Source organism: Barbus barbus, assembly GCF_936440315.1.
Source record: "Barbus barbus genome assembly, chromosome: 30".
In the NCBI taxonomy this organism is placed as follows: Eukaryota; Metazoa; Chordata; class Actinopteri; order Cypriniformes; family Cyprinidae; genus Barbus; species Barbus barbus.
This window is the reverse complement of record NC_136758.1, coordinates 9,872,110-9,894,001: the sequence shown is the minus strand read 5'-3', so window position 1 is coordinate 9,894,001 and position 21,892 is coordinate 9,872,110. Positions and strand designations below refer to the sequence as shown.

The 21,892-nt window shown below is 37.7% G+C and overlaps 1 protein-coding gene across 1 annotated transcript in view; it reads right to left on the bottom strand.

The window, feature by feature from the left end:
* Positions 1 to 21,892, bottom strand: part of LOC306850830 (cysteine-rich motor neuron 1 protein) — a 115,169-nt gene that overhangs the window by 46,158 nt on the left and 47,119 nt on the right. Inside the window, exons 3-5 of the mRNA XM_079386746.1 lie at positions 10,141 to 10,383; positions 9,014 to 9,134; positions 7,516 to 7,637 (exon numbers count right to left, since the gene is read on the bottom strand). Coding sequence (XP_079242872.1) covers positions 7,516 to 7,637; positions 9,014 to 9,134; positions 10,141 to 10,383 — 486 coding nt within the window. The remainder of the gene's footprint in view (positions 1 to 7,515; positions 7,638 to 9,013; positions 9,135 to 10,140; positions 10,384 to 21,892) is intronic.

The following is a 21,892-nucleotide window of genomic DNA, read 5'->3' as shown; positions in this document are numbered from 1 at the left end:
CGCCTCTCCACAGTAGCGCCTTGTGCTGCCAAGACCCGCCACTGCTCTGGACATGCAAATCACTACAACCACACAACACCTGCAAATCAAGGCTAAGTTGTCAAGAAACAAAACAAAACAAAAAGATGGCGCCTTTGTGTGCATGTCTTCCCATTTTTTATCAGTGAAAGATAGCGGCCGCTGTGTTGGAGCAGACATAAATAAGAGCGGAGTATAAAAGGGAGAGCATAGTGCCTACGGGGCCCATCAATCATCGTAGGCTTCACAGTGCACACGCTATTTGAATGGCCCCTCGGTGACTCCTATTTGAGCCCTACCTTAAAATCACTTTCCTCTTTCGACGACGCTTTCTCTGAAAAGAGAAAAAGAGACACCCGTGCTTCACACCGGGCCACGGTGTTATGTTTACACTAACGGTTAAACTAAAAAGTTATGTCATTTACTGGCTGAGCCAGGTAAAAACGTGGTTTCAAGGCTTATAATCTCTCGAATGAAGGAACAGCTGTTTAAGCATTTCCTTCAGAGTGACGTGTCCTAATCCACGCTTGTCCTCTGAAAGAGTGCACATTGTTCTTCCATACGTCATTTGAGGCAGAACAACATGCTAATGTTTACAGAGCTAATCCTAACGCTAACAGCTTAAGCATCGACAACACAATCAAGCTTCTTGACGCTGAGAGGAGGATCAAATTCAGCACTCATAACCTCTATTACATCACCCTTCTACCCCTAGGTTGAACAGCTCGCGCAAACCGCCAATCATGCCCTTCTCCATGACAACCGCTCTCTGGGTAAACATTAACTTAATGATGGGGCTCGTAGCAGTGGGGCTGTATGAATGGGGACTGACAGGTGCGCCAGTTCATGTGTGAAGATGCACAAAGATAAAAATATCGCTAATGACAAAGCAAATCTACCATGCGCAAATGTGGCAGGGTGGCTGCTGTTTTGCTGCGGTCAAACAACATGTTCACATATTCACTTGTTGATCAACACGTTCTAATTTTAATGTGTGCTTCAATGCAAAAGTGAAAAAGCTGCGAATTAAAAGAGTAAACAAACTTAACGCCAAACACCATGGAGAAGTGCAACAACAAACTAAATTATCTTTAGCAACACATTTGCTTGCTATATTTTGAGATGCATACAACTGTGGAATTCCTTGGTGTGGTCAAAGTTAGTTCACGTTAGTTCACTTTCGGAAAGGAGTTGCGATTAGCTCAGGGTGGGAATGTTCTAGATTAGACACATACACTTACTAATCAGTCCTTCTTCTTATCTACTCCCCAAAAGGGTGACATCACTGCCTGAGAGAGAAATGTGGTGCACAAACACTGTCTGAGAATGCTCACTCTCTTGCCATCCCAAACACTTGCCTTTGGAAGTGTGTGCGGGCGCCTTGGGGAGAGAGTGAGTGAGCGAGCGACTGGCACAGAAAGATGGCATTTTGTCTGTCTGACATCTGCTGTTTCTAGAATCATCAAGCCGTGAATTTGTTCAGAAATGGCATGGTTGATCTACTCAAATATTCGTTGGAAACTTAAAAGTTTTGATTCTCTATGTAGATACCGTTAGGAATAATAATGAATGGGGAAAACAAAAATGTAAAAGTAGTTTGACAGTTTACACTTTAGGTCTATTAAAATGTTTAAAGTGGTGGCCATACATTTCTTTAATGACTCATTATATGTTATACTAGGTCTCCAGATTTTTTTTTGTGTCAGCCTATTATTGCAGTTGGTCAGTTTACATGTCAGTCACATGGCCTCCTTCCATCTAAACAGGCAGGTTGTTTGTTTCTTTGTCAGAATATCTGCAACCTGGTCCCGAGTTTGGTGACAGTAAAACATCTAGCTACACAAGACTAATCTAGACCATCTTGGACCAGCTAATGACCAGCTTGCAATATGTCCATGAGGTGCCAATGTGACAAATCTACAGGGAAAAACTTCGAATAAACACAATATAAACTGAATTTAATAAGCCTCAAATCCCCATTAAGGCATGCCACATTGAATAAATCTTATCACACATTACAGAGGACAGAAGTGAAAGATGCCGGCTCCTTCTTCCAATTAAAGATTCATAGAGACAGTTTCCAGCAGCCCAGCATTATGTAAATCAAATTAAACAGATAGTCCGACCCAAAATGAATATTCTGTCATTATCTATTCACCCTCATGTCTTTAAAATCCCATATGACTTTACTTCTTTAGTGGAACACAAGAGAAATTCTGAAGAATATTCTGGCCACTCACACAAAAAAATGAAAGTAAATAAGGACTTGGGCTGTTGCACTCCAAAATGGTGGTAAATACGACTTGTTTACTATATTTGAAGACTTCTGAAGTCATACGATAGCTTTGATGGAAAAAAGCAGACCAGAATGTAATTATTCACTTAAAAGCACATTCACGAGAATAGTATGGTGTCTGATTTGTGAACGAATCATTCTTTTGAGTTGGATCTTTTTAATACAGTAAATCAGTTAATCCAGTTCACAAGATTCACTTGATTCATTTGAATCATTTGTCCATGAATTGGACTTCACTTGGTTCAATGATCCTTCAACTAAAAGGTAGAGGTGAAGATTATCAAGGAAAGGAAGGCATATTTGGCCCAAAAACTGTAAAATCTGTCATAATTTACTCACCCTAATAGGTTGTTCCAAACCTGTTTGACTTTCTTATATGTGACCCAGGACCACAAAACCAGTCATAAGAGTCAATTTTTCGAAAATCTGATTTATACAGCATCTGAAAGCTGAATAAATAAGCTTTCGATTTTCTGATGGTTTGTTAAGATAGGGCAATATTTGGCTGAGATACAACTATTTGAAAATCTGAAAATTTAAATAACAAAATGTTGACAAAATTGCATTTAAAGCTGTCTAAAGCCCGACTCACACTGTGCGATTTTGGCAAATTTTTGAAATCCTAAAATCCTAAAAGATTCCTATGATCCTAGGCTAAAATCGGTTGTCTAGATCGCTGGTTTGACATGTTTACCGACAGCCGATTAATGGCCGTTGCGATCAATTTTTTCCTCCGATTAAATTCTGGCAGTGTCAGAAGATTTCAGACACTTTCCTGCAGTGTGACATCATCTACGACGACCGTCAAACCAAGAACCAATAGGAGCACTGAACTTGATGACGCAATTAGTGCGACAACTTCAACTTCGTTATTTGTAAAAACAATATATGTACAAAGTAAAGTTTACTTAAAGTTTATTTATTAAGGGGCAGGATGTTTAAACTCGAATAACAAAATTACCTCAAGTTCGCTCTGTAGAACTGGAAGTCCATAAAGTCCTCTTTTGCCCAGCCATGACTTGCTCCACACACGTCGTCTTTTTCGTTTTTTTTTTTTAACATCAAGGCATGTAATTAATAAAACTAACGCTACACGTTGCTGTTGTTTGCTAGCTACCATTACAGCGAGAGAACGCGGGTCACGTATTGATGACGTAAAACTCCGGACAAGTCTTCTTGAGTACGTCCGTTTTTATCGCGTCTCGATTGTCGTACAGTCTGACATTAAGACAACTGAAATCCTACAGTCTGACATGGGGATCATGTTCGTACAGTGTGACAAGCAACAATCGCAAAAGACTATTAAAAATCGCACAGTGTGAGCCCGGCTTAAGTGAAGTCCTTAGCAATGCATATTACTAATCAAAAATTAAGTTTTGATATATTTATGGTAGGAAATTTACAAAATAACTTCATGGAACATGATCTTTACTTAACAGCCTAATGATTTTTGGCATAAAAGAAAAATCAATAATTTTGACCCATACAATGTACTTTTGGCAATTGCTACAAATATACCCCAGCGACTTAAGACTGGTTTTGTGCTTCAGGGTCACATATTTTGAAGAATGTTGGTAATATTCGATTAGATATTTCTCAAAACATGTTCTTTTATGTTCCACAGAATAAAGTCCTTCAGGTTGAGAAATTATGAAGGTGACAGAATAAATGATAAAATGATGAAAGAATTTTAATTTTTTGGATGAACTAGTTAAATTTGTATGTTCATCACACAATGCTATTGTCTCTTATGGGTTATTTTTAATTATACTTTTATGGCGTTTTGGATTATTTTGTAAGATTTTTGGATTATTTGGATTATTTGGATTATTTTGTAAAGCTTTAATCTCCATTCACTACCATTCCAAAAAAGGAGTGACTGATATATTAATCAAAATTTTGACTTTTGTTCCTCAGAAGAAAGAAATACAGGAATTTCAACATCAGCTGACGTGACTGTTTTCTCACATTCGTCTGCAGTGTATTCATCTGTTGTGTCAATTTGTTCATGCCACGACAGTCTCGAGAAGGTCACTCATCTAATGACGTCCGCGTGATATCTTTTGAATATTAATCAGTTTCTGTCCATCCAAGGGGATGAGTTCATTTTCTCTTTCCGTCGCTCCTTCATGTTCTCCCCCACCCCCCTCAGCTATGGAATATGAGATTGGCCTCTACACTGTACAAAGCCACCGGTGGCCAGATGTTCAATTAGACTATATTTCTGTTCGGAGCTTTGATGCTTCCCACGCTGCTCTCCGGCCTCAGTGCTTTGTTCTCAAATCAGCCTAAGGCTAATTTCGCCGCTCGCTGTGAAGACGACACACAACCTGGCACCTCACACCACATTGCTATTTATGCTAGCTTGTTTATATACATAGGTGCTTGAAAGGAAGGTGACTCGCCAAATGACAAATATGGAAAAGTGAGTCCTTGGGACGCACTCGCTTTGCTTCCCTTTGTTGGTATGTCTTTCATTTTATTGTGTGCACTAGGCCTGGCTATAGGTGAAGCTGGAAGGAAATAAACAACTAGAGGGGAAGTGGGATTGTTTTCATGGGTCCTTTTATTCAAAACACCACTCTTGAGCCTTTGTGTTTGGAGCCCTGATTCTGTTGTCTTCCTCTCGGCGGTTGTCTATCCACGAATATGGAAAAGGCCCAACACGCGACATACGGCCTGGTGCTCGCTGATGTTCCCAGTTTTGATTTAGTGTTGATTTCCTGTGGCTTTTGTCCACCTGTCGCCTGCAGTCTCTTCATCTGAAAGAGTTCTCCACCACCTGCACACAGCTCTTCCCACAGTGACTGTGGGGTTAAGCTCTCTCTTTCTGTCCCAACTCTCAGCGCAGGTTTTATTAGTTAGGGAGCACTGTGTAGTGTTTGTGTACGGCTGTGCACAAGAGGCACAAGTGCTTTCAAAAAGTGGGAAACCGCAGATGTCCCTTATGAATACCAATGTATTTTGTGTTTTATATATATATATATATATAGAGAGAGAGATAGATAGATAGATAGATAGATAGATACACATAGATAGATAGATAGATAGATAGATAGATAGATAGATAGATAGATAGATAGATAGATACACATAGATAGATAGATTTTATGCACAAAACGAGCTCATTTCAAATTTGATGCCTGCTACAGGTCTCAAAACAGTTGGGACAGGGGCATGTTTACCATGGTGTAGCATCTCCTTTTGTTTTCAAAACAGTTTGAAGATGTCAAGGCATTGAGGTTATGAGTTTCTGGTGTTTTGGTGTTGGAATTTGGTCCCATTCTTGCCTGATATAGGTTTCCAGCTGTTGAAGAGTTTGTGGTCATCATTGATGTATTTTTTGTTTAATGATGCGCCAAATGTTCTCTATAGGTGAAAGATCTGGACTGCAGGCCGGCCAATTCAGCACCCGGACTCTTCTACTACGAAGTCATGCTGTTGTAATAGCTGCAGTATGTGGTTTTGCATTGTCCTGCTGAAATACACGTCATCTGGAGGGGAACATATGTTGCTCTAAAACCTTTATATACCTTTCAGCATTCATAGTGACTTCCAAAACATTCAAGCTGCCCATACCGTATGCACTTATGCAGCTCCATACCATCAGAGATGCTGGCTTTTGAACTGAATGCTCATAACACGCTGGAAGGTCTCCCTCCTCTTTAGCCCGGAAGATACGGCTTCTGTGATTTCCAACAAGAATGTCAAATTTGGACTCGTCTGACCATGGAACACTTTTCCACTTTAAAACAGTCCATTCTAAATGAGCCTTGGCCCACAGGAGACGACGGAGCTTCTGGACCATGTTCACATATGGCTTCCTTTTTGCATGATAGAGCTTTAGTTGGCAGATGTCACGGCATATTGTGTTTACCGACAGTGGTTTCTGGAAGTATTCCTGGGTCTTCTGAGAGACTTTGTCTCTCTAAGTCATCCCTTTTATAGCTAATCATGTTACAGACCTGATGTCAATTAACTTAATTAGTTGCTAGATGTTGTCCTAGCTGAATCTTTTCAATTTTTTAATCTGCAGTTTGTTGCCCCTGTGCCAACTTTTTTGAGACCTATAGCAGGCAACAAATTTGAACTGAGCTCATTTAGTGGATAAAAGTGTAAAATTGCTCCGTTTAAACATTTGTTAAGTTCCCCATGTTCTATTGTGAATAAAATATTGGCTCATGCGATTTGAAAGTCTTTTAGCTTTCATTTGAAAAAAAAAAAAAAAAAACGTCCCAACATTTTCGGAATTCGGATTGTGTGTATATGTATGTGTATATATATATATACTGTATGTATAACAATAATTTTTATGCTGTTGTTATACCATCTGCTAATGTGAGTGTCATTCTGGTTGAGATGTTCCATTTTCCTTCTAAACTTCTCACACACACAAACATATACTTAAATTGCAATGGTGGTCTAAGCTTCTTTTTTGGTATCACCATTTCTACACAATGTCACAAAAATAGATGTGAATTAAACTTGAAGTATAACATTGTTGTCATTTTGTTTGAAAAGGGCACAGATAAATATATTTACCAGACCCTGCATCTTAATTTTGAGTGTTTGCTCTCCATTTGGCAAAAAAACAAATAAACAACAAAAAAAACAAAAAAAACAAACAAAGAAAAAATAACAAAGAATATGCAACCTAACTTCCAGAATTCAAAAATGAAGGAAAATAAATTCACCATCAACAGTATGAATAAAAAAATACAAAAATTAAATGATCAATTATATTAATTTCTAATTATAAGTATGAAAAGGCATAAAATCTGAAATACGCAAATTTATAGTAACATAATTCATCATAGCTAAAGTTATTTTCTGAAATTATCAGAAAATTGCTGTTAATGTAGCTCTAACTGCAATACTCAGCCGGCATCCACTTATGCCTTGCAGAGACACAGAAAGAGCAATCTGGGGAACAATAATAAGCGGCGCCTTTTTGGGGTTTATTAAACCCATTAAATGTAAAATGAATTAAAATTCCATCCAATTAACATTAAAACACTGTAAATTGATTTTTAAAAGAGAGAAACAGATATAGTAAAAGTGTGTATTTTAGGTAATGTTCTGTTTGAGCTAATGGCCGGTCACTATGGCAGCAGCGACAGGGTTCTGCCCACTGACTAGACGACCTTCCCAAAACATCTACACATAAACACTAATTAAGACACACAGAAAACAGAACCTACCATTGACACACTCGAACACATCGCAGCACCTCCCAGGTGTTCCATCACCACGTGACACGACCTGTGGGGAAGTCCCTGCTGAGCACTGTGGGAAGGTGCAGAGGCCAGGCAAACACTCACATCTGAGTAGAAGAGAGAGAGAGAGAGAGAGAGAGAGAGAGAGAGAGTGATGCTGGCGGGGGCCTGTCATACCCAATTCATAACAACAAAACACTCTCTTCTGTCACTCTGAAGTTATTAATTAATCAGTGCTGAAATAATAATATATGAAAACTCTGAGACACACTGGGACTTGAGAACCAGTACTAAAATAGTGAAAAAATAATGCTTTTTTTTTGGACAATCGTTTTGCTCTAACCTGGATTATTAGCATGAGACAGGTGTGACGTCTAACCTACACTGTGAGTGAGAGACAGGTTTAAATGTGCAACCTGGACTGTGTGTGTGACAGGTGTAACCTGGAGTGAGAGCATGAGACAGGTGTAGTGAAGTGAAGTGAAGTGACATGCGGCCAAGTATTTGTGCTCTGCATTTAACCCATCCAAAGTGCACACACACAGCAGTGAACACACACACACAGTGAACACACGCCCGGAACACGGCGAACACACACCCGGAGCAGTGGGCAGCCATTTATGCTGCGGCGCCTGGAGAACCGTTGGGGGTTCGGTGCCTTGCTCAAGGGCACCTCGGTCGTGGTATTGAGGGTGGAGAAAGCGCTGGACATTCACTCCCCCACCTACAATTCCTGCCATCCTGAGACTCGAACTCGCAACCATTGGATTATGTTTTGACAGATTATATTTTATAATAAATTTACGAGTCCAACTCTCTAACCATTAGGCCACAACTTCCCACAAGTCTAATGTACGTGTACGTCTAATCTATACTCTAACAATTGTAATGTCTAAACTGGATTATGAACATGAAACGTAACATCTCACCTGGATTGCCAGCATGAGAGAGGCAATGTCTAACCCAGATTGATGTAACATCTAACCTTGATCATGAGTGTGAGAGTAGATGTATCAGTCTAACTTTCACTGTAAGCACGAGACAGGTGTAACATCTAATCAAGATTGTGAGCATGAGATAGGTGTAACGGTCTAAAGATGTGACGCCTAACCTAGAATGAATTGTAAGTGTGAAAGAGTTGAAACGTGTAATTTCTAATCAGGATTGTCAGCATGAGACAGGTATAATGGTCTATTTGGAATTGTGCGAGTGAGACGGGTATAACATCTAACCTGGATTGTCAATGTGATACATATAAAACAGAGTGAGACAGGTGTAACTTCTAATTTGAACTGTCAGTGCAAAACTAACCTACATTGTGAGCATCAGTCAGATGTAACAGTCGGTAACTTTCATTGTGAGTGGAGATAGGTAACAACTGTACCTAATTTGCAAATAGACATAATGCTAACCTGAATTGAGTGCGAGACATGCGTAACATTCGAATCTCAATTGTGAGTGTGAGACAGTTGTAACATCTAACCTGGTAGGAAGGGTGCAGCAGCCATCTGCTGTCAGTCTGACCTGTGTCTCATAGCTGTCTGCTGGACACTGGACAGGCTTCACTGGTGGACACTCTACTGTGCTGCAGTCTACACTGAACACTGAACACAAAACAAGACATAAAACATTTAGAACTTCTCATCAAAGCCTCATTAACACACCTCATCAGACTCTCATCCAAGCAAATTATTTACTTGTTATATCACATCATAAACTTCAACACATGCTGTTTACAGTGCTTAAGTCATTATATAATGTAGGTTTAATGTCAAACATTGAGTAGAAATTTATGATTATCTTTCAATGACATACTTACGAATAATGTAAGCTGATAAATTCTTTAAAAATCTGTATTAACAATTTTCTATTTCATGTAAATTTGACTTGTTTTTCAGAAAAGCGTCTTTTACAAAATCGAACCCAATGCATTTGTGTCCTATCTACCAAACTGCCTCCGGAAGCAGAACCACTCATGTATTTTCAACAGCCAATGGCTTTAGAGTGTCTCAAAGGCTTTGGCAAACTCCCAAATCACAAAATCGCACTCTTTAGTGTATTGGGAAATGAATTAATGTTGTTTATTATGTCATGTTGAAGCCAAGTGCCTATCTCTGCTCAAGGCTGCCATATTGCAGCAAAATTCAGCATGACAGAAGAGGATATATTAAAATTAAGGTACTATGACAGCATCTTGAGATAACCTGCAAAGAATTCAAATCTATCACTAGCCGGTTCCTGGTGTGGATTCCCAAGACTCTACAACAATCCATCCATTGCTATAGCAGGAAAAGAATTTGATATTGCAAGAAAAGTTGACACTGCATGCTTTTTATTTTAGAAAAACCAGCATAGAGGTAAATAGTTTGTTTTTCATTGAACATAAAAGTCGAAGCTCTAAGAAAAACCTTTACGCAGTCATTGCCATAAAATCAAAAATGGACACGATGGATAGAATTTTCTTTTTTTGGAGATCTATTCCCTTATACTGTGCTAGCGCAGACCGGTTTATACCCGTTTGGTTGCTGTTAGCTAGTTGACCTACATGGTGCATCATGTGAAGATAGAATCAAGGAAGTCACAACATAACTTAATATTGAACTTTATTACCTGGTTTGCATTCGTAGAGATCACAGCACTCCCCAGGTTTGCCTGAGCTCTTGGAGACCAGGATGTTGAGGTGCCCGGGTTGGCAAACTTTCCTCAGACACCCAGCTGGGCTACACACACAGCGGCTGGGAAGGGGGCAACATTCACCAGGTGGAGCGTAGCCCTCGATCAATATGGAGTCCTCAGGGCAGCGTGGAGAAAACTGCACCTCACATCTCGCCTTGGAGCAGTCCGGCCTTTTCTCTGCAAAGAAAAACAACACAAGTTTGTCATTTCTGATGTTCAGCCATGCTTAATAGATATTCTTTTCTTGCGAGTAAAAACTGGCAAATAAATAAAGTTACTCAGAGTTACTCACTGGTAACATTATTAAGAACTGCAATATGGTTTGAATTGAATTGTAAGAGCGATAGTCAGACTGTTGCAGATGTAAGCGACGTACACGATTCAAATCAAAAACCAAAACAATCTATTAAAGAAAGCATCTGTCAGGACTCAACACCGCACATTTTTTTACCTCATAACTCCATGTGGTGATACATATGCAGAATATTCCTTGCATTAAGACTCCAAAACGAAAATATGAGGTATTTGTCTTCATGGTTTTTGTGACAGGTACCGTTTCACCAAGAGACAGACTAGTTTGTCTTTTGTCATGCATATATGTGACAGTGCTGTTTGTCACATATATGCATGACAAAAGAAACAAAAAACACATTGTCATGATAATAAAATTATTGAAGAAGTTTCATTGGTATGGTCAGTAAGATTTTTTTTAAATCTCTGATGCTGACCAAGGCTACATTTATCTGATCAAATATAAAACAGTAATATCGTGAAATATCCCTGCAATTTAAAATAACTGTTTTCTATTTAAATTTATTATAAAATATATATTTTTTGGTTTTAGATTTATTTAGTCTATTTAATTTTCAGTAGTCATTACTCCAGTCTTCAGTGTCACATGATCCTTCAGAATTCATTCTAAAATTCATATCTGTTGAAAACAGTTGTGCTACTTAACATTTTGGTGGAACCTGATACATTTTGGAGGATTCTTTGATGAATCGGAAGTTCAGAAGAACAGTATTTATTTGAAATTGCTCAAAAGTCACAGTAAAGACAAAACAATCTATTTAATAGACCATTGCTGAATAACAGTATTAATTCCTTTAAAAAAAATAGAATAAATAATAATAAAAAAACATCTTAATGTCTCCAAACTTTTGAACAGTAGTGTATGATGATAATAATAATTACTTTAAAATATTTTTGTACACTACGGGCGATTAATTCTAAATTCACCTGGCAATAGCAGGTGGTAAAAAACAAAGTATACTCTCTATATATATTTTTCTCAATTTCTTCCTAGCAATTTAAGAAGATATTATAAAAGTAGTAGAGCTGACTGACATTTTACTACCTTGAGCAGACAGACGATGAGCAGCTGCTTCACTCCCTTATTTTGAACTGAACATTGACCATGCAGGTCAAATTCCAGCGTTTTATGAACACACTCAATTTGACCTTCCGTCATTCAAGGCATGATTGCTTTTATTCATTCTTTACAAGGGAACAACAAGCTAACAAAGGAGGAAGGCAGAGAAATTGAAAAGGTGCATGGGAGAGACATAAAAAGAACCACAGAAACGAAAACTCATGCTGATGTGAATGAATGGCAAATGTCAGCAGGAGAGAAACGATAACACTTGTAAAAACTCTAGACGCGGCGCTACATGTTAAAACACGGGCGGCAATATTAATACAGTAACGGTGTCTGGTTTACGTAAACAAAATAAACTGATCTGGGCCAGCCTGTGGATTCTCCATCAATATATGCAGTCTTAAAGGGATGGCTCACCCAAAAATTAAAATTTTGTAATCAGCTTCTTACTTTTATTTTATGTTTCTCTGAACACTATGGACTACTTTATAAAAAAAATTTGTGCCACACTTGCTACCATTCTACTAAATAACATCTAAACAACAAGTTATTTATCAATTATTTCTTCAGAATAATTTTTTTGGCTGGAATGACACTTTCAAGCTTCAAAACACCAAACGCATTACATTACACAGTAGTACGTCTAACAATCATACTGAAATTTTAATATATATTCACTGTCAATCTTTTCTTCCAGTGAGCTGTTAAATGCTGCAAATGAATCACTGAGTCAGAACAGATCAGTCTGATTCAAGTTTGGTTTTATGAACCATATCATTGAAAAGATTGGCCTTAAAAGGACAATATTATTTAACCTATTAATGTGCCAAGGATTTATGCCTTCAAAAGATTTCAAAAATGGTACACGAGTTGCATGGACCACTTTAATGGTACTTTTAAGTGTTTTATGTCCATTTTGAAACTTGTAAGTTACAGTCCCTATTCACGGCAATGAATCGAAAAAAAAAAGAAGAGCAACCTTCAACGGTCTTTAGAATTTCTTCTTTTGTCCGCTATTTTTTGGGGGGGCTGAACTTAACCTTACGTGTTTCAAAACAAATAAAAGAAAACACAAAAAATATGGTCGATATAGCTGACAGCTACATTACACAATAATTTTATATGAAAAATATACTGATTTTAAATCTTTATTCACTAAAAATCTTTCCTTCAACTTGAAGAAAGTAAGTACATATTTCGACCAACGTAAGTGTGAGTAAATTATGACAATTTTCATATTCAAGTGAACTATCCATTTAAAAGATGTCAAGACCCCTTCCCTCAGAAACGCAAGAATATAATGATCATACAATTGCTCTGAAATGATGAATAGCAAGAAAAAATGCACCGCAGGGCAAAACCACTGACTTTGTTGACTAAGGTTACATACTACGCAAGCATTATTCTGACACTGATTAATTAACAGCTAAACTTATTAAAGGAGATGTAATCAAGCCATTAAACACATTGTTCACCAGTCTGTTTGATCTTGTAGATAAATTACATCTGATGTATGAAATGCATGCCTTACAAAGAGGCTATGGCCTATTATTGCTTTTTGATTTGTTAGGAGAGGAGAGTCCTCCATAGAGCTCTTTTGAGAGAGAGAGAGGGTGTAATTACCTCAAATGATAGACAGAGAGAGAACATAATGCTTCTGAATTCACAATAAGAGCAGTGAAGATAGATACCTCTTTAAAAAGCTCCTCGTATTTAAGCACTGTATTTATGTGTCATTATACAAGTGTACAGGCTTTTTGTTCTCATCAAGGATTTAAGGACAATTATGACGCCATTATTTTTTGTTTGCTGGCAAATGCCACTTGAATGACTTGATACACGAAGATGTGGTGGGTGAAAATGAGGCAAGAGTGACTACAGTATGTGACATGGTGAAGTGTCAGATGAGACATGTTGCAGACACCAAATGAGACAGAGTATCACAACACCTTGCAGTGATGGATGTGACATTTCATTTAACAAATGTATTAGACAGATGCTTTCATGAAAAGCAGCTTGCAGTGCATTCAAAGTATGTGTGCTGCCTGAGAATCGAACCCATGACCTTGTCGTTTCTAGCGCAATGCCCTACCAGATGAGCTACAGGAGACAGAAACCCACTTTACATTCTTGTTCTTGTCATTACAGTTCATCGAGCATACTTGTTCCATCTACGGCCATTAACAATTTAGAATTTTCATAGTGGATCGACTTCATGGTGAATAAAATTACAGCAGTTCATTTAAAGTTCATATGTTTATATGGGTCTCCAAGTCGCCGTTTAAACATTTTCAGAGAAACCACCACAAATGGAAGCTCCTCCATCCCCTTTCATCATCTGTACTTCCTCTCTCCTATCAAAATATTCAACAATCCCCAATACATCAACAAATCTATCCTTCAGTTTTAGTATGTGTGTTATCTCTCTCTCAGGAGTGCACTGCTGTAGATAAACAGCCTTTAATTTGGTTTTATACTCGGAGCACAACCCAGCGTTGAACCACAAAAGCCTTGCGGTGTACTATACATACATTTTACTTGGGAATATTTTTTTTTACCCCAAAAGGATTGTGGGAAACGCTTCAGTTGACTTCCACCTAACTGTTGTGTGCTGAAAACATTTAAGAATTTAATGTAACCACAAAAATTACAGCTATCAACACTCACTGATATCGACTACGGTGTGAAAAACTGCATATCTAAAACTGACTAGTTGGTGGGGTGCCTTAAAGGGATAGTTCACCCAAAAATGAAAATTCTGTCATTAATTAAAATTACTAACCCTAATGTAATGTAATTACTAACCCTAATGTCGTTCCAAACTGGTAAGATCTTCGTTCATCTTCGAAACACAAATTAAGATATTTTTGATGAATTCCGAGAGCTTTCTGACCTTCGCATAAGCAGCAAGGATCTTAACACTTAATCAAGGTCCATAAACATATAGGGCATTGTTAAAATAATCCATGTGACACCCGTGGTTCGATCGTAATTTTACAAAGCTACGAGAAACCTTTTTGTGTGCAAAGAAAACAATAATAATGACTTCATTCAACAATTCGTCTCCTCCACATCACCCTGGCGCTATTTTGGAGAGTATCACATGCGTAAACAACGTATGCAACGTATTGTAATGCCACACCGGCAGAGGGAGCCCTTGCCCAAGTACTGACTATTACTGCTGCCTCTGCTTCCTCTATGGTGACTTCCAGTTTGGCAGCCATATAAAGAGGGCCATGCCAAACAGGCCTTTGCGAATTCTTGTTCCACTGTCATTGAACACTACTGAGCATCTTCCTTCATGTGTTTTGGACTTTGGACTGTTCTCTAGTTTTTTGATTGTTTGCTGCCTGCCTTGACCATCGCCTGTGTTTTAGATTACTCTTTTGCCTTGCCCTGGATATTGTTGTTTGCTGGTGTTCGACCCCGCCTGCCTTGACCATGATCTGTACAATAAAGCTTGCAGTTGGATCTTATCCCTGTTGTCACGCTCCAGTCCTTTTTTACACGTATGTACATGGATACATTGTTTACGTCGTTAAATCTTTTGATCTGAACGTAAACAACGTATCTGCACCTTAGTCAACCAAAAGTCCATCTGAATATTTACGCTGTAGCAATGGTGCTATAAAACGGATGACTTTAAAATAAAATTACTTATTTTATGTTACAGCATTATTATAAAAAATAATAAAATGTATTACTATTAAAAAAAAACTTCTTATAGGCAATTACAAATAAATTCCGGAGAAGTGTCATAAATCAGTAACACTTTACTTAAAGTCTTTATGTATAATGCATTACAAAAGTAGTTTTAATGCATTAATTACGCCACCTTATAATACCTTATGAACTCATGAATAATTGTAAACACACTTATAATACATATATATTACTTATCTACTCATTGTTACACCTTTAGGAAGTATAATGCATTAAAACACATGACAAATAAGCCTATAAAATATTATAACACATTTTATATTTGGTTACAATTATGTATGGGCATTGTAGAATTAAATGTCTATTTATTGGCATTTATAATGACTGGAAGTTGATATTTATTGACATATTTATTTTTTTATTCACACTCACAATCCTCCATGAAAACATAATGAAGTAAAACCAATTGTTTTACATTCTACAAATTATTATAACATTATAATGTACAGTATAAGGTCAGTGGCCAATATATATCAAATACTAACAGATATGAATAAAAAAAGTTTATTATCGATCAATAAACAATAGGTTAAGTATATATCTTGTAACAAAAACAACACTGCTGCTAAAAAAATCAAGAAAATATATTAGAAACAAATCTACATATACTAGTAAACCTAACAGACTACTAGTTGGTTGCTGGCCCATCATTAGTCAATCATCACGATGATCCATCCGTTTGCAGGACTGTATTTCTTGCTGAGCCTTAATGATTCTTATTAATTACACCCTGATGAAAGAAAAGGTGAGAAAACCACTTCCTCACAATGACCCCCTCATTTGCTAAGACGAGAGCTACCGCTCAGTTCCTTTTTCATGCCTTCGCTGTGATTTATCTTTTTACAATGACAGCTGTTCACCACTGATCGCATGGACGTGGTTGCCAGGCATCTGCTGCTGAGATGGAAACAGATTGTTACATATAAATTCAATCTGGGAGCAGCCTCGACCCCTGGGCTTATCATACTTCCACCTCCTGAGATGCGACAGAACACACATCTCCAGCCTCTCACCATAATGAAGTCCAGAAACACCTGGTACAGTGCGAGTGCACAAAAGAACAGTAATGTCCGTTTAGATACCAGCTGGAAATCTATACGGTTCACATCTATGCCCGAAACATCGAGAAATTAAATTTAGACATTGATTATTGTGCGATAATGAGCTTGTTCGTACAGAGTGCATAATTTCGAAGAAAAGACTCGCTGTGCATAATTATTGCCTATAGAAAAGCTGTTCTTCAAAGCACATCATCAAATCAGCTGTCATTGATGGAGACAGGGCTCTGGCTGGGAGCAGCAGGTTGGCTTGGCACTGTAAAGTCATTATTTGTTATTCCACAGAGCCGGTGTAGGCTGCAAAGTCCTATGTGGCCACGGAGACCAGGGAGAAAGTGGAGACAGCCCATGGAGAATATGGAAAACCCACCAAATTGCAGATAAACAAGCAGGCAGCTCCTACCAAGTAATCATTGCCAGAAAGGTTCATGGGTGTAGAAGGGCTTCAATAAGTGCAGTAGGTATCAAATATATATATATATGTTTTTAAAGTTAATATATATATAAGCATGATCTATAACTTTAAAAACACTGCTCTGGATATGTAATTTAATTGAATACTTTGCAGATCATTCTGTTTGTGCCCAAGCAAGAGCATCACGATACATTCATTTGATAAAAAAGACACCATAGAGACAGGTCTAATGTTACTTTTTTTTTTTTTTTACTTTCTATTCAACAACGACGTTTCTACAAAATTATTAAGCAGCACAACTCTTTTCAACACTAATAAGAACATGAAATGTTTCCTGTGCTCCAAATCATATTAGGATTTTAGGAAGATTTCTGAAGGATCATGTGACATGTTAATATTATTTCACAATAGTGTTTTACTGCATTTTTGATCAAGCAAATGCAGCCTCAGTAGGCATAAGCATTATATACACTGTAAAAAAAAAAAAAAGTTGAGCCAACTTAAAATTTTAAGGCAAGCAGCTTTTTCAGATTTTTGAGTTCTCTCAACTCATTTTTGTAGGAGATTCTCAACTTTTTGTTGAATACACTTAAAACAACAAGTTGAGAAAACAAAAAAATCTGCTGAAGCTGGTTGCCTTAAAATTTTTCACATTCACAGCTGGACAAGAATTAAGTAATGATCACACTAAACAAGGACAGGAAACAAACCAAATAAGGAAACATGAGGCGGGAACACATGACACACATGACAGAGGACTGACACATATTATATGGTGTTATTTTACATCGTATATTACATATTATTTGTCATATATTTTCAGCATGTCTGGAATGCTGTATTAGCATTAACAATCAACTTCCTATTAAAATATGTTATGCTTATAATTTTATTTAATATGGATTTATGCAATACCTGCTGCCTGTACCAAACCCAGGCTTTTCCTTGCACATGCATTGCATTTCGAAAGGAAAAGCTCCATCCCTGGATCATAGTGCTAAAACCATAAAAAGCAGTTCGTTTTATCATATAAAAATTAATTTAGAACATCAGTCAAACTCTGATTTACCGTCCCACATGTCAGCGATCCATTAAAATGCAAAACGACAGAGAGAGGTTTGATGAAATGTAAATAAGGAAGGTGAAAGATCAGCCTTCTCAGCCTAAGGCAAACAAGAATGAGGAATGATTTGAGACGGTTCATGTTTTTCTTCACTGATGGAAGCTGCTCTGAAAGAAGCAAGGCACATCTGTACACAGTGTGCAGTTAAAGCATATTCACACTGGAGTTTAGCCACGTTCTAAAACACAGTGAGCTGCCTACATAAAGAACATTTTAAGGCAGTGGTTCTCAACATTTTTGACTCCAAAGTCCCTTTGTCCAAGACAATATTCAAAGGTATCCACCCAGTCCGAAATTTTTGCACGTTAAAAAATAAATACGACCTCACACACTGCCTCCGAAACTTTCGTCCGTCATAAAAAAAAAATTCGGATCAGGTTCGAGTTTCTGAATTTTCGCATCCATAACATGCATTTTGATAGGAAAGGATGAGGAATATGAAAAATCAGGTCGCGTGGGAGCCCAAACCCATTGCAGCGCTCTAGTATATACTGAATTTAAATGCAAATACAATTTTCTTTATTTATCTACTGTTCCATGAAGAATATCCATAGAACCTTTCCATTGTACAAAAGGTTCATGTAACACTTTAGTATAAGGACCAATTCTCACAATTAACTAGTTGCTTATTTGCATGCCTATTATTAACATATTAGCTTTTTATTAGTGCTTATAAAGCATATATTCTGCATGACCATATTCTACATCCCTAATCCTACACAATACCCAGGCAAAGGTTGTAGTTACTGGTTTGTTAATAGCGAGAATTGGACCTTAAAATAAAGCGTGACCAAGGTTCATTATGGTGGAAAAAGGACCTTTAAATTATTAATTATTCACACTTCACACTCAAAAGGTCCTTTTAAGAAAACCAAAATGGTTCTTCTACTCCACTCATTGAGGAAACTCCCCATTTTGAGCCTTTATTTTTAAGAGCATAGGTCCCATTAGACAGTCAAATGCATATATTTTCACACTGGATCCAGACACAAACCAGCAGAGAGTACACATAAACAGAAATTAATCAAAATGAGTGTACATGAATACGGCCCTCTGATGACTCATTACGGGTGCTGGTTAATTGAGACAGTCAGAGAGTGCTCTTTACAGTCAAACAACTATCCACTCCACAATACCCTGCCCCTGGAGAACAACGCTGACACCCTTCAACCAACCATTACACACATCTGGCTTTGGAGAGCCTGTAATGGTCCACATCTGTAGAGCATGCATGCCCAGCAGAGAGGGTGATTGAAGAGCATGCATTCACCAGCGCACACACGCCAGTCCACATTTGCTGTGTAAATCATTCCATGCTCAGAGGTGTTGTTAGCACATCATCATCATTGAGCATCCATATGGACACGCCAACACTTTGTCCCTGGGTCTCGTTTCTTTGGCAACCGTTCACAAGTGTGTTTGGTGAGCCTTCACACAGTGAGGTGAGAAACATCTTAACACATTTTTAAGATGACCGCGTAAAACATTAAGGGGGATGAAAACAGTCGCTGTAAGAGGGAGAGATGTTATTCTTTCCAAAGAGGGTAAGAGTCCACTATTATTCTGTATTTATGAATGTCTCGTTCAAATTCTAGTAACATCATGAATGCTTCTGCACTGAATATTTTTCTCATTGCTAAATTATTTAAAAATCAATTTTGCCTTCAAAGTCTTGCCTTTAATAACCAGCATCTGCAAAATAAAACCATTATTAAAATAATTATAAGTGCAAAGCCCAAAGTATACTTTGGTTTTTACACATATGTGCAGTGCATTTAATGTAATTTTCATTATCAGTACTGTACACAGGTACTGCACATGCACAGAAAAAAAAAACATGCATACTCTGTGTGATTTTTTGCACTAATATGTTTGTGCACACGGTGGCAACACTGGCCCGGCCAGTCTTTTCATAGTCAAAGAAGAAACGAAGGAGACGGAACAACGACAAACCACTGGAGACCATAAAAATAATAGATGACTGCATTGAAAAAATTCCTGATAATTTACTCATCCCCATGTCATCCAAGAAGTCTTCCTTCTTAAGTTGAAAATAGTTTACTTTTTTAATGAAAACATTCCACGATTTTCCTACATGTAGTGGACTTCAACAGCTAGGGAGCAACGGTATAAAGGTCCAAATTGCGGTTTCAACACAGCATCAAACGGCTGGAATAAAGGTCTTTTCTAGCGAAACAATAAGCCATTTAAAAAAATAAAAATAAAAATGTATATACTTTTTAACTACAAATGCTTATCTTGGCCTAGTTCTGCAATGTGCACCCATGACTTCACGCATTATGTAATCACATTGGAAAGGCCATGGCATGACAGGCAGAAGTAGTACCAAACTTCATCTGATTTCTCCTTCATCTTCAAAATCGTCCGACATCGTTTTACCTTTTTCCGTAAAGGGCGTTTGATTTAGTCTTTGCACATACTCTTTGTTAACAATGGGTTTGTGACTTTGTGGACGCGCAGAACTAGTGCAAGATGAACATTTGTGATTAAAAAAGTATATGATTTTTAACTTTTTTTAGAAACCAATAGGTTTGCTAGAAAAGACCCTTATTCCTTGGCTGGGATCATGTAGAGCCCTTTGAAGCTGCATTGAAACTGCAATTTAAACCTTCAATCCATTGGGTCCCATTGAAGTAAACTGTATGGAGAAAAATCCTGGAATGTTTTCCTCAAAATCCTTCATTTCTTTTCGAATGAAGAAAGAAAGACATGAACATCTTGGATGATATGGGGGTGAGTAAATTATCAGGAAATTTTTATTCTGGAAGTGAACTAATCCTTTAAAAAATTCTGTATACTTTGGTCTATACATTTGAACTTTCCATTATTAAATATGAACAATTCATGAGTAAGTTAAACAGTTTCTAGATAGTTTCCAAGACTGTGATGATTTACATTGCAACTGTAAAGTAGTCACCTTATTATCACCAAGTTTATCTAAGGAAAAAAAAAAGAGTTTGCGTCAAAGTTTAAGCATACTTTGGGTTTTCAAAGCAGGCTGTAAATTTAATGTTTGGCTAAGATACAAATATATTAGCCAGTTTCCCAGACTTTTGTGATGCTTTACACTGCAATTAGTAAATGAAATGGTCGCCTTGTTGTCACTAAGTTGATCTAAAAAGTTACAGTAATGACACATTTCTGGCATTACGACACCAAAAACAGTATTTGAGGAAAAAACTTGACATGTTTTTATGACAGATGGCACCTTGCCACTTACACACTTCAACATTTTGGCATTAAATGCGGTGTGAATCCTCTAAATGATCATTCCGATCATTGGTTGAAACAGCACTAACTATATAACGTTTTGGCATTTCACCACTGTAAACAAGAAACATGAATGCCAACAGTTTAACACTAGCGACTGCAAACGCATTATAGCTGGTAAACCTCCGTTGACAACGGTGGCATGTTGTGTTCATGCTCATTAGCAGCTGCTTTTAAAATTACGCTTAAAAAAACCCCACTTAATGCTAAATACAGTTTTGTGAGAAATGTTTATGTCCAGTAAATTCTCAATTCACCACCCAATAACAAGTGTGCTGAAAAGTTAATTTTCTACAAGGCTATAGTTCAGTTCCTCTGGGGCTGGTTGAAAGATGGTTTGGGTGAGCAGATGATGAGAAAATGAGGCAAGAGCGAGAGCGAGAGAGAAAATTGAGGGGAGTTCAGGGACCGGTTTTACAGCCAGATAACTCGCCTTTGCTGTGTAAGCCACACACCCCAGTGAGCAGTTTACTCTCCATTAAATGACACAAACACTGACCCAGTGCCTGGTTTCCGTGCACAATACAGGCTTCTTTACCAGACAATAAGCTCAACATTGCAGTCCACTGATGGGGAATCAGTCAGCTAAGTGCCATTGAAAGGATTATTGCGGTTTTCTTGTAAGCACCTACTGTATACTCTTCGGGGTCTGTATCTTCGAATAAGAAAGCAACACGAAAAACATATGAAAATATGGA